General features: G+C 38.2%; 1 protein-coding gene across 4 annotated transcripts in view; it reads left to right on the forward strand.

Moving 5' to 3' along the window:
* The window catches only part of CKAP5 (cytoskeleton associated protein 5), a 108192-nt gene that overhangs the window by 46188 nt on the left and 49676 nt on the right, over nucleotides 1-12328 (forward strand). For all 4 annotated transcript variants that reach the window (XM_046014676.1, XM_046014679.1, XM_046014678.1 and 1 more), the window contains exons 7-11: nucleotides 436-536; nucleotides 2334-2447; nucleotides 8792-8896; nucleotides 11727-11816; nucleotides 11939-12103. In XM_046014676.1, coding sequence (XP_045870632.1) covers nucleotides 436-536; nucleotides 2334-2447; nucleotides 8792-8896; nucleotides 11727-11816; nucleotides 11939-12103 — 575 coding nt within the window. The remainder of the gene's footprint in view (nucleotides 1-435; nucleotides 537-2333; nucleotides 2448-8791; nucleotides 8897-11726; nucleotides 11817-11938; nucleotides 12104-12328) is intronic.

The raw sequence follows: 12328 nt of genomic DNA on the forward strand, positions 1-12328 counted from the left end.
TAAGCACGGTTTCTGTGAAAATTAGCAAGAACACCCCTACCTCAAGAACCTATGTTTACGGGGCACCTGGGTGGCTCAGTGAGTTAAAGCCTCTGCCTTCAGCTCAGGTCATGATCCCAGGGTCCTGGGATCAAGCCCCACACCAGGCTCTTTGCTCAGCGGGGAGCCTGCTTCCTCCTCTCTCTCTGCCTGCCTCTCTGCCTACTTGTGATCTCTATCTGTCAAATAAATAAATCTTTAAAAAAAAAAAAAAAGAACCTATGTTTACTAGGCACATTTTGTAGGACTGCCATTTAACAAAATATCAATCATTTATAGCATTAACTGATTCCTTCCATATCGAGATTTCATCAGGGTGTGAAAGGAGTGATAACTATTTGATAAGTAAAAACCTGCCATCCATTTTTAAGGTTTGTTTTGTTTTTCTCCTGGAAGGTGGTGACGATGGTGATGAGGTGCCACAGATAGATGCTTATGAGCTTTTGGAAGCAGTAGAAATTCTTTCCAAACTTCCCAAAGATTTTTATGACAAAATTGTAAGTAATGGTAACCTTCTTTCATTTATTTCATTTAAAACAATTCCTTGATTATAATTAGATTGTTCTGCTGAGCCCTTTTCCTGGTACACCGCTTTGCACCCCATATCTTCCCTAGTAGTGTCAGTCAGTCCCCATACTACTGTGTATGTATACTTACTATAGCACTTTCTTCTAACATATCTTGCCAAAACCCAGATCATTATTCTTGCCTTCTCCTTTTTCCTCATTGTCTCTCTGGTTTTACCTTTAAATATCTATCAAATTCTTCTTTACTCCATCCCACTGCCACTACTTTACCCCAGGGTTCCTTGATCTTGGCACTGTTGACATTTTTTGCCAGATAATTCTTGGTTCGGGGGGGCTTTTCTGCATGCTGGAGGATGTTTAGTAATATCTCTGCCGTTTACCTACCAGATATCAGTAATACCATTCCTCAAGTCTGACAACCAAAAATGTCTCCAGACTATGCTAAATGTACACCAAGAGACACAATTATCCCCAACTAAGAAACAGTCTTATCCCAACCAGCATCATTTCTTGCCCTACGTGCCGTGGTAGTCTTGTAAGACTCCCTGTCTCTGCTTTTGTCTCTTTCCCATCACATTTCCCAGTGTAATCAAAGCTGTCATTTTTGAAAATAAAAATCTTCCCATATCATTGCTTCACTGAAATCCTTCCAGTGGCTTCCATGAGATTAATATGATGTCTGAAGTTATCCGATAGCCATCGAGGCCACCTAAGACACCTTTGAGGTCCCTGCTTACCTTGTCAACCTTACCTTCTCTAAATCCTCTCACTCCGTGCTCCTGTCATCCTGCCCTTCTGCCAAAATCACGTGTGCCACACTCAACACCCCCCCAAACTCTGGACTTTAATATATGCTGTTACTTCTGCCTGTAACATTCTCCTTAGTCACCCCATAATACTTCTTCATCCTCTAGATCTCACCATAAGGATCACTTTCAGGGGAGATCCTAGCTGGCAGTCTAAAGTAGGTTGAGTCCTCTTGCTATAATACCAAAGCAGCTTGAACTTCTCTTTTCATAGTGGTCATGACCTAGTAGTTATTTACTGCAGATCTTCCTAGCTCTGCTGGCAAGCTCCTTCAGTCCCCCATTAACTTCTGATTAACAAATACTTGATAAATGAAAGCGCGCTGTCATCTTCTCCAGAGTGGCAAATGTGTCACCTTTGTTGTATCCCCAGTTCTTTCAGATAGTGGGTATGCAAAATTACTGAATGATTGCTTGATCTCTAGTGGAGTATTTTCTACTTTGTGGCCGTAAAACAAAACAATTAGCATTGTATCACCAACGTATAAAACTGATCTCCAGGATTAGAGCAATTTTGGTTGTTGGTTATATGATTGTCTTTTTCTGACCTTTTAATGTTGTCAGTATGGAAATTCCTTTCTCCTGTAGTTGTGCCACTATGAGATCTGCTAGAAACACTTTCTAGCAATGTTTCCTGTTTAAGACTTGCTTACTAACATTTGCCTAAAAAATGAGAAGGAGGTCTATGGCATCCCATTCTTTTGCTTATAAAACCTTAGGGTTATGAAGTGTTATGAAAATACTTACATATATAGACAAAATTTTATATATATTAACAAAACATTTTGATGGACTGCCCAGATTTGCAGTTTTGTTTTTTAATCAGTTTTAGAAAAAAACTTTCTGAAAACAAAAAATAATTATATATCTTTGAATTAGGAGCATGCAAGAAATAGACTTTTATTTTTTTATTTTGCCTCCTAATTACTGTTCCACGAGTAACTCATTCTGTGTCTTGCAGGAGGCAAAAAAATGGCAAGAGAGGAAAGAAGCTCTGGAGGCTGTAGAAGTACTAGTGAAAAACCCCAAACTGGAAGCAGGCGATTATGCAGATTTAGTCAAAGCATTAAAGAAGGTAAGTGGGGGGAATGCCTGGGTGGCTCAGTTGGTTAAGCCGCTGCCTTCAGCTCAGGTCATGATCCCAGGGTCTTGGGATTGAGTTCTGAATCAGGCTCCTTGCTCGACGGGGAGCCAGCTTCCCTCTCCGCCTTTGCCTGCCACTCTGGCTATGTATGTATGCATGTGCGCGCACTCTCTCTCTGACAAATAAATAAATAAAATCTTAAAAAAAGAAGAAGAAGAAAAGTGGGAAGAATGTCAACACTGGTAACCTGGCAACAGACCAGGCCTTTGAGTTTCTCCCCATCAGTCATCTTTTTTTATCACAACTACATTTCCATTTAAGGAACACTATCAGTGGTTTTCTAATTATAGGCTTACCCTTGTAAACGATTGTTTAAAATGACTGCCCTAGGTTAGTTTGGAGGGATTGATTTTCAGTCTTTATTTATTATCATTTTGCTTTATGCTGTCTAGTAGCATATACGAATCTCAAGAAAAAGAGGGTCTTGGTGATGTAGAACCAAATATTCCAATTTTATAGTTCTGTAGGGTGAGCTATTTAAATTGGCTCTATTTAATGGGACAGATGTTAAATATGAAGAACATTTTCCCATTAGGTAACAAATGATCCCACATTGTATATCTGCATGTAAAGTGAAGGATGTGTGGTCGTTATAAAGTAGACAAGTGCTGGGGCACCTGGGTGGCTCAGTGGATTAAAGCCTCTGCCTTCAGCTCAGGTCATGATCCCAGGGTACTGGGATCGAACCCTGCATCGGGCTCTCTGCTTGCCAGGGAGCCTGCTTCCCTTCCTCTCTCTCTACCTGCCTCTCTGCCTGCTTCTGATCTCTGTCTGTCAAATAAATTAAAAAAAGCAGGCAAGTGCTAAATAAGAAAGAAATGCTTTTAGGAAATGCTTCTTTGTTTTTGCTGCTGGTTCATAAATTTGTATGTAGTCGCTTTCATAAAATCTGAAAGTGTAGATCAAATACTGCTGGTATAGTTAAAGAGTTTAAGAACAAACTCTAAAGATATATTCTTGAATAGAGAAAATTTTGTTTAATTTGCTTCTTCGGTCTAAAATTACAGAGGATTAGAATGGTGTGGGGAGTTCATCTCTAGTTGTATGCACATGTATGTACAGTAATTCTCATTATTCATAGTAGCTATGTTCTTTAAAATCACCACAACACTGAATTAGTGAATACTGACCCAATTGCTGCTAAGGAAACACAGGGCTAGGGTTCTCCAACTCTTCAGTCTCAACATTTTCATCCATCATTTTATTCTCTTTGAAGAGGTCTCATTTAATATATATTATTGATCCATTAACACTGAACTCATGGCCAACAGCACCATAACTCATGCTTGAACAAAGCTTATATCTAACACATGTAATTTCTGTGTCAGGCCTTTTTGCGCTTAGGAACACTTCAGCACTACACTCAGGGGCCATTTCAAACAGTGAAAGCATCAAGAAAAATTACAAAAATGGAAAAGAAAAAAACCAAACAAACAAAAAAAAAAACAAATAAAAGAAAAAGAAATGCAGCATGAAACAGACCATGAAAAAGATACTTGTTTACAGTATGAGAGCTGAAATAAGAAGGCAGTGTTGCTTCGTTCATTCTCAGCTAGGAATGTGCACACCAGGCAACTCAGATTTTTCACAGCTCTGTGCTTGTCCATGAATGACTAGGAGAGTGCCGCGAGTATTGATTCGGGGGTGTTGATGTTAACAAGCAGGTGAATTTGCAAATATGAAATCCGTGAATAATGAGGATGGGCTGTGTTTTCTTATAGTCTGCTTCCCATGCTTTCCTCCAAGTGAGACGTGGAGGCAGAGATACAATTTTTCTCAATCTTTAGTCTTCAGTCTTCCAATCTTGAAGAGCCCCAAACCCACGCAGGATTAATTAGAAGGTAGTTGTGTAGAGGGAGATGATTTCACCAACCTGCAGCATGGGAGGAAAGATAAAAGGTAGAAAGGCACTAAGAGGGGCGCCTGGGTGGCTCAGTGGGTTAAAGCCTCTGCTTTCGGCTCAGGTCATGATCCCAGGGTTCTGGGATCGAGTCCCGCATCGGGCTCTCTGCTCCGCGGAGAGCCTGCTTCCTCCTCTCTCTCTGACTGTCTCCCTGCCTATTTGTGATTTCTGTCTGTCAAATAAATAAATAAAATCTTTAAAAAAAAAAAAGAAAGGCACTAAGAGAGGGAAATGAGATTCTAGTGGCACTGAGAATTTAAGATCCTCTCTATACATTTCAGTGTATAATTTTTATCTGTAGTCTTATTACTTGTTCCTGAATTCTCAGTGCCTCAGATTAAAGCTTTTATTTTTTCTTATCTAATGATACAAATCTTTTTTTTTTTAAAGATTTTATTTATTTACTTGACAGAGAGAGAGATCACAAGTAGGCAGAGAGGCAGGCAGAGAGAGAGGAGGAAGCAGGCTCCCCGCGGAGCAGAGAGCCCGATGCGGGGCTCGATCCCAGGACCCTGAGATCATGACCCGAGCCGAAGGCAGCGGCTTAACCCACTGAGCCACCCAGGCGCCCCTAATGATACAAATCTTAATTGATGTTCTCCACATGCATTTTCTTAGGACATTAGCTGTTCAGATAAATACTGTTTTGTGAGTTCTATTGTCATTTGAATATAAATACACTCTCACTGTATTCTTTACAGAGAGGATATGGATTTTATATTTGAGTAGTCATAAACAATAGATTTCTGTGAGAAACTTCTCCCTCTTCCCATGGTGGAGTTGTGGGGTGATTAAAGGCTTACAAACAAGTAAAGAGAAATTTAATTTTGTGTCTAAAATATTTAAAACAATGAAAAGTTAACCTCAGTTGTATAAATAAACCAGGAACAAGGCATTTTAAAATTTTTTATGTGATTTTACTTGGATGTAAACACAAACTTCATCTCCATATTATGGTGACTTAACAGAGACTTGTCAAAAATGGGGAAATGAGGAAATGGAAGAGAATGAGACTGAATAGGCTACAGATGGATCCTCATCCATCCATAAATGGTCTCTGCTCTGTTGTCTATATCAAGTAATCCCACCAAGCTCCCAATTTTTTGCCTTTGATACAAGTAATGCAGAACTACTCATTTTGAAATTCCTTTTGGTATTCTGGAAATTATTTCTATTTTTTCTTTATTAATTATTTTTATTAACATATAATTTATTATTTGCCGCAGGGGTACAGGTCAGTGAATCATCAGGTTTGCACACTTCACAGCACTCACCATTTCACATACCCTCCCCAGTGTCCATAACCCAACCACCCTCTCCATATCCCCCCTGGAAATTATTTCTTAAACTGTCTTCTTTCAAGTTGTGACATGGCTTAGCATATTCTGTGGGCTTTCCTGTTTTCACAGGTTATAGTTCTTTCATTTATAAGATACTTTCTCCTCTACCCCTTATGCTACCTTCCCCCCAATACCTTCTTTGACTTGGCCAATTACCTGTGGATGCTGGTAGATATTTTAAATCTTTAAGGTTTGGGTCTTCAGGGTATTTTATTGTTTATGCTTGCTAGCTTTTTTTGTGGTATTAACCTTTTTTTCACTTGGGCTTTCTACATTCCCCCCCCTTCCTGTTTATATTCATTGTAGTTTTCTAAACATGGTGGATTTCATTGATTTCTAACTTTGTCATTGAGTGTTTTGTTTTAGTTACTATTAACTAGTGGCTTACATTACTGGTTGAAAATAAATACAAATTAATAATTACAGCTGACCCTTGAACAACACAGGTTTAGACCACATGGGTCAATTTACATGTGGATTTTTTTCAGTGAATACAGAACAGTACTATAAATGTATTTTCCTTATGATTTTCTTAATAACATTTTATTTTCTCCAGCTTTATCAAAAGAATATAGAATATAATACATATAACATACAAAACATGTGCTTATCAGCTGTTTATGTTATCAGAAAGACTTCTGTAGTAGTAATGGGGGAGTCAGAAGTTATATGTGGATTTTTGACTGCAGGGGGGCGGTCACTGCTGTTAACCCTCACATTGTTCAAGGATCAACTGTGCTTAAAATCATTTTGTAGGCCTAGATTTATGGGAGAAGTCCCAGCACTTTTCTTTTCTTTTCTTTTTTAAAAGATTTTATTTATTTATTTGACAGAGAGGGGAGGGGGGAGAAGGCTCCCCGCTGAGCAGAGAGCTCAATGTGGGGCTCGATCCCAGGACCCTGAGATGATGACCCGAGCCAAAGGCAGAGGCTTAACCCACTGAGCCACCCAGGCGCCCCCCAGCACTTTTAATTATAGAATATTTCCCATTATTTTGGTTAAATTAACTTTGTGAGCTATAGCTTCCTTTCCCTAATCTAGAACAGAGTCGTGGAGATTTTCAGATCTAGATTGAGTCCCCCCCCCCCCCACCATGTATATGCTATTTTTCTTAAAAATAAAGACATTACATCTTCCCCACTCCCATTTCCCTATTTAGAGCAACTTGTTTAATCAAACTGCGATGTTTGACAATGAGTATTGAAGACAGACAGACCTGGTCCATCACTCACCTATAAGTTCATTCAAACCCTTAACCATCTTGAACTATAACAGATTCACAGGATCCTCTTCAAGACTTTCCATCAGGACCATCATTGTCTAGGGTTCAGCTCCCAATGGTTATTGCTCTTATGGTGGATATGAGAGCTGTTCTCCCAAGAATAGGAATGATTAATGGCCTTTTTCCTTTGAACTATATTAAAATACTAGTTCCAAATCCCATCCCAGATTCATTGAACTGAGATTTCTTGGAATGGGGTCTGGCATGTTTTCAGTGACCATCCCTAGAATATATATTTATATGCTAAATATGAAGTCATGCATCTAAATAATTCCTGACATGTTCTTTTGGTTAAAAAAAAGAGCAAACATTTATAAATGCCAATAGTGAGTTTAATACAGAACTGAATGGAAGCTTTTTCTCTGTGGATTGATAGTAGTTAGGAATTTAACAAAATATTTATTAGGACCCTGATATCATCTCTCTCTTCTCATAAGAAAAATGAATTTGCCATAACAAGAATTTATAGTGTGAATATGCTTTGGTAAAGAAAGCAAAAGCTTTGGAGTCAAAATAGCTGGGTTTAAATCATATCACATCACATTTGCTAGCTCTGACCTTGAGCAAGTTAATCTATTTAATTTTTGAAGTCTACAAAATTAGATAATATTACCTAGTTTATAGGCTTTTGGTTGAAAAATTAACAAAAGGATTATAAAGCACCTATAAAATTATGGCATCTAATTTGTTTTTAATAAATACTATTCTTGGGGCACCTGGGTGGTTCAGTGGGTTAAAGCCTCTGCCTTCAGCTCAGGTCATGATCCTGGGGTCCTGGGATCGAGCCCCTCATTGGGCTCTCTGCTCATCAGGGAGCCTGCTTCCTCCTCTCTCTCTGCCTGCCTCTCTGCCTGCTTGTGATCTGTCAAATAAATAAATAAAATCTTTAAAAAAAAAAAAATCTTTAAATAAATAAAATAAATGCTAATCTTGCCTCTTAGGGAGTTCATGTAACTGCCATCTGGAATTTCCTTGCGTACTATGCATTAGGGGTTGTTTAATTCAGCGATCTGGAAGGAAGCATTTTGCTTATGGAATCATTCTGCTTATGGAATTCAAGATCTTTGGGATGAAATAAAATCCGAGATGGAATCGAAGCATTATTTCCACCTGGGAAGAGAGTAAAGAGTGAAAGCAGGGTGGTGGTATAAATAATGCTGGAGAGAACTCTGCTAAGAGACTGAATGCACACTTGACGATCATTAGGTATTTAAAATGGCAGCCGCAAGGCCAGAAGCTCCCTCGGAGGAAAGGTTGCAATGCCATTTGCAACTTAGAGCCCCCATGGACTTCTTGAAGGTACCTATACCAGTTTCTACTGGTGCTCCTTGGATATAAACGTTGGAGCTTTGCCCTGTGGTGTTTTTCTTCTAAGATACACTGTCTTTTGGCTTTTCCTGTCCCAGAGCAAAGTCAGCAGCCCTGCAGCTTCTCTGCCAATATCAGAGTCCCCTCCTGCAGAGTTATGCAATGGTAACAACCCATACTACCACTGATGGAGAGTTAGCTATGTGAAGTTGTGGTTTTATGTATGTGTTACTGGTAGAATTTGAAGATAGGAGACGAAACAGAATGAAAAGGACGCCCTCAAATTTGAAATAGTCAAGGAAGAATTCTTCCTCTTTTGTAGGAAACAAAATTGGCTGTCCATTAGCATAATAGCTTGCAGAGTTCTTTTAAGAATGCATTTTTAATTCTGTTCTACAGAGTTGTGACTGTTTTGTTTTCCTTTCTTCCCCTCTCTTTGTAGGTTGTTGGAAAGGACACCAATGTCATGTTGGTGGCTTTGGCAGCAAAATGTCTTACTGGCCTGGCTGTTGGGCTAAGGAAGAAATTTGGACAATATGCAGGACACGTGAGTAACACTCCTTATTAGATACAAATCGAGAGCATTACCACTAGTGGCAGGCTAGCTTGCTTTATGATTTAAAACAGCTCTCGACAAAGTGAATTTTTCGCTGTTTTATTAATATTGAGCATAACCCCTCACAACATTTCAGTAAAGTTGTTGGTTATAACTAAATTTGTTTAGCTTTATATAGAAAATTAGGTACATGGCCTAAATATTTAGTTGAGTTGATTTGCTTATTACTTATTTACTTATTAATATTTTGTTTTGTTCTTATAAGATTTTATGCAGTATAACAGGGTAAAGTGAAACTTGTGATAACTGCCTGGACAGTGGTTATGAAAGTAGGAAAGGCAGTATAAAACTAGAAGTCAGATGAATATATAAAATGTATTATATTTTGTTTTCCTATTAAAAAATAATTCACTTACATACTTGAGACATTTTATATAGGTTACACTCTTGGTGGTGTATCAATTTAATTGTAAGAAATGTGACTGGAAACATTTGTGGGGTATACTCTCTTCTTTGTGTACATTTAGAAGCTCTTAAGTTTGGTAACAGTTTTAATAAATTGAGATGTTTTCTTTAACTGTGGCATCTGTCAGTTGGCCTCTGAATCTGGTCTGAATTACTTAGAATGGTGCAGCATCCTGAAAATTGACCCTACTGAGCTTTAGGGTTGAACTTGCTAGCCACTTGATCATTTGATTACCTAGAATGGCTTTTAGAGGCTCCTCATAATTTGTAGTCATGTGTCAGTTTTATGTTGTGAAGTTAATGTCTAAGCTCAGTTATGGTATTTGGAGCTCGCTTACTCATAGCATTAAAAATAAGTTCAAAGAACTTAACTGGAAAAAAAATACACTACCAAATAAAAATAAGTTATGACTAACTTGTTACCAGGGAAATAAAAATGTGGGTCCATAAAACCCTTAGGCATGTAAATTATGAATTGGAATAAAACTATAAACAGTATTTTATAGCAATAATATTTATTATGCAATACTTGTATTATATATGCAATCTGTGTGTTAATTAGTTTTTGGTCGTTTTTGTGTTACTTATTAGCATACTTTTTAAAAAAAGAATATACTTCAGTCTCAGTAAGCATTGGGCTTCTTGCTCAGTGGGGAGCCTGCTTCTCCGTCTGCTTGCCGTTTTCTCTGCTTGTAATCTCTCTCCTTCTGACAAATAAATAAATAAAAATCTTTACAAAAACCAAAACTATCATGTACAGTATTTGATGTCAAGCATGTTAATGGTTCAGGTTTATTTTCTTGAGCTATTTATAAGCTCTCTTTTGTAAAACATATAAAAATGAACTTGATTTTCAAGTTTATAACTAACTCCTAGTATTAAAAAGTCTTTTATATTTCTCCATGGAAACTATATTCCATCTGGTCTCTATCACTTATGTGCAGTCTTAAAAAAATTTTTTTGGGGGCGCCTGGGTGGCTCAGTGGTTTAAGCCGCTGCCTTCGGCTCAGGTCATGATCTCAGGGTCCTGGGATCGAGTCCCACATCGGGCTCTCTGCTCAGCAGGGAGCCTGCTTCCCTCTCACTCTCTCTGCCTGCCTTTCTGCCTACTTATGATCTCTCTCTGCCAAATAAATACATAAAATCTTTAAAAAAAAAAAAATTTTTTTTTGGATGACTTTGAGCTTTGCTATATCTATTGGACCTTAAAAAACAACTTTAGGGGCGCCTGGGTGGCTCAGTGGGTTAAAGCCTCTGCCTTCACCCCAGGTCATGATCCTGGGCTCCTGGGATCGAGCCCCACATTGGGGCTCCCTGCTGAGCAGAGAGCCTGCTTCCGCCTCTCTCTCTCTCTCTGCCTGCCTCTCTACCTACTTGTGATCTCTGTCAAATAAATAAATAAAATCTTAAAAAACAAAACAACTTTAATTTGCCTGCTAGCACAGTGCCTGGCACTCATTTGATATATTAGGTATTCAATAAATATTTTATGAATTACAGTTGGTTTATAAGATAAAAATTATAAAAATTCCAACTTTATTGATCTAAACTTAGTATTTGAATAAGAGGGTATCCTTCTGATCAAAGTTGTTATGGTTTATAGTACTGTTTCTTTTTCTTAGTGTAGTATGGGGTGGGACACCTCCCCAGACTGGTGAAGTATATCAGAATCTTAGGTGGGAAAAAAAAAAAAAAAAAAAAGAATCTTAGGTGGGGAAGAAAAATTATATACTATACCTGTTCCACTATCCTAAATCCACCTAATTGAGAATCTTTTTGTCTAAAAAGAGATGTTACTGATAGAAATGGTTATATGGTTGCATGAAGATGTAGATGCAGAAAAAGGATTGAGAAGCACTGCTACCATGGTGCAGAATGGGAACCCTTAATTGTTGTGGCATGAGATCCTTGTGCCTTTCAAGAAAGTAGATGACTTTTTATCCAACTTATATGTTCACTTTTTTTCGGTAATGCCAAACATTGTTTAATCATGGCTTTATTGAGATATAACTTACATATTATAAAATTCACCCCCTTAAGGTGTATAATTAAGTGGTTTTAATATATTCACAAGGTTGTGGAACTCTCACAACCATCTAATTCCAGAACATTTTCATCACCCCCCAGAAAACCCCTCAGCCCATTAGCAACCACTCCCTACTGGCAGCCACTGATCTACTTTTGTCTGTGTGGATTTGACATTTCAGGGAATCATTTAAATAGATCCTATATATGTGGTCCTTTATGACTGGCTTCTTTGATTTAGCATATTTTCAAGGTTCATTCATGTGGCATGTCAGTACCTCGTTCTTTTTTGTTGCCAGCAAAATCATATTCCAGCTGTTTGCTTTTACAGGTTGTGCCAACCATTTTGGAAAAATTCAAAGAGAAGAAGCCTCAAGTGGTACAGGCCCTGCAGGAGGCAATCGATGCAATCTTCCTCACTGTAAGTCATGAGTGACTCACACATGAGTGTGCACTGGCATCTAATGTAAATTTTGTCAGTGTAATATTTCGATTATTCTTACAATGGAGAAAAGCTCGCTGACCATGTTTTCTTTTCTACAGACCACACTGCAGAACATCAGTGAGGATGTTTTAGCAGTCATGGATAATAAAAATCCAACCATCAAGCAGCAGACATCTCTTTTCATTGCAAGAAGCTTCCGTCACTGCACTGCTTCTACGCTGCCAAAGAGCTTGCTAAAGCCCTTTTGTGCTGCTCTACTTAAGGTACAGACTTCTCTTGGGAATTGGGGGAATTTTTGTACTTAGTGAAGATTTTTTTTTCCCCATATTAATTATGAACCAAGACTACTTGACTTTTGGATATCAGTAGATTATGGTCTTTTGAGGATCAGACCCTCTGTAGCTTTAGAAACTGAATCCAAATTCTTGTACTCTGTGTTCCTATTCTCAAAGAAAAATACAAGTTAGCTTTATGATTCCACTAACTGC

The sequence above is a fragment of the Meles meles genome, chromosome 8, assembly GCF_922984935.1.
Source record: "Meles meles chromosome 8, mMelMel3.1 paternal haplotype, whole genome shotgun sequence".
In the NCBI taxonomy this organism is placed as follows: Eukaryota; Metazoa; Chordata; class Mammalia; order Carnivora; family Mustelidae; genus Meles; species Meles meles.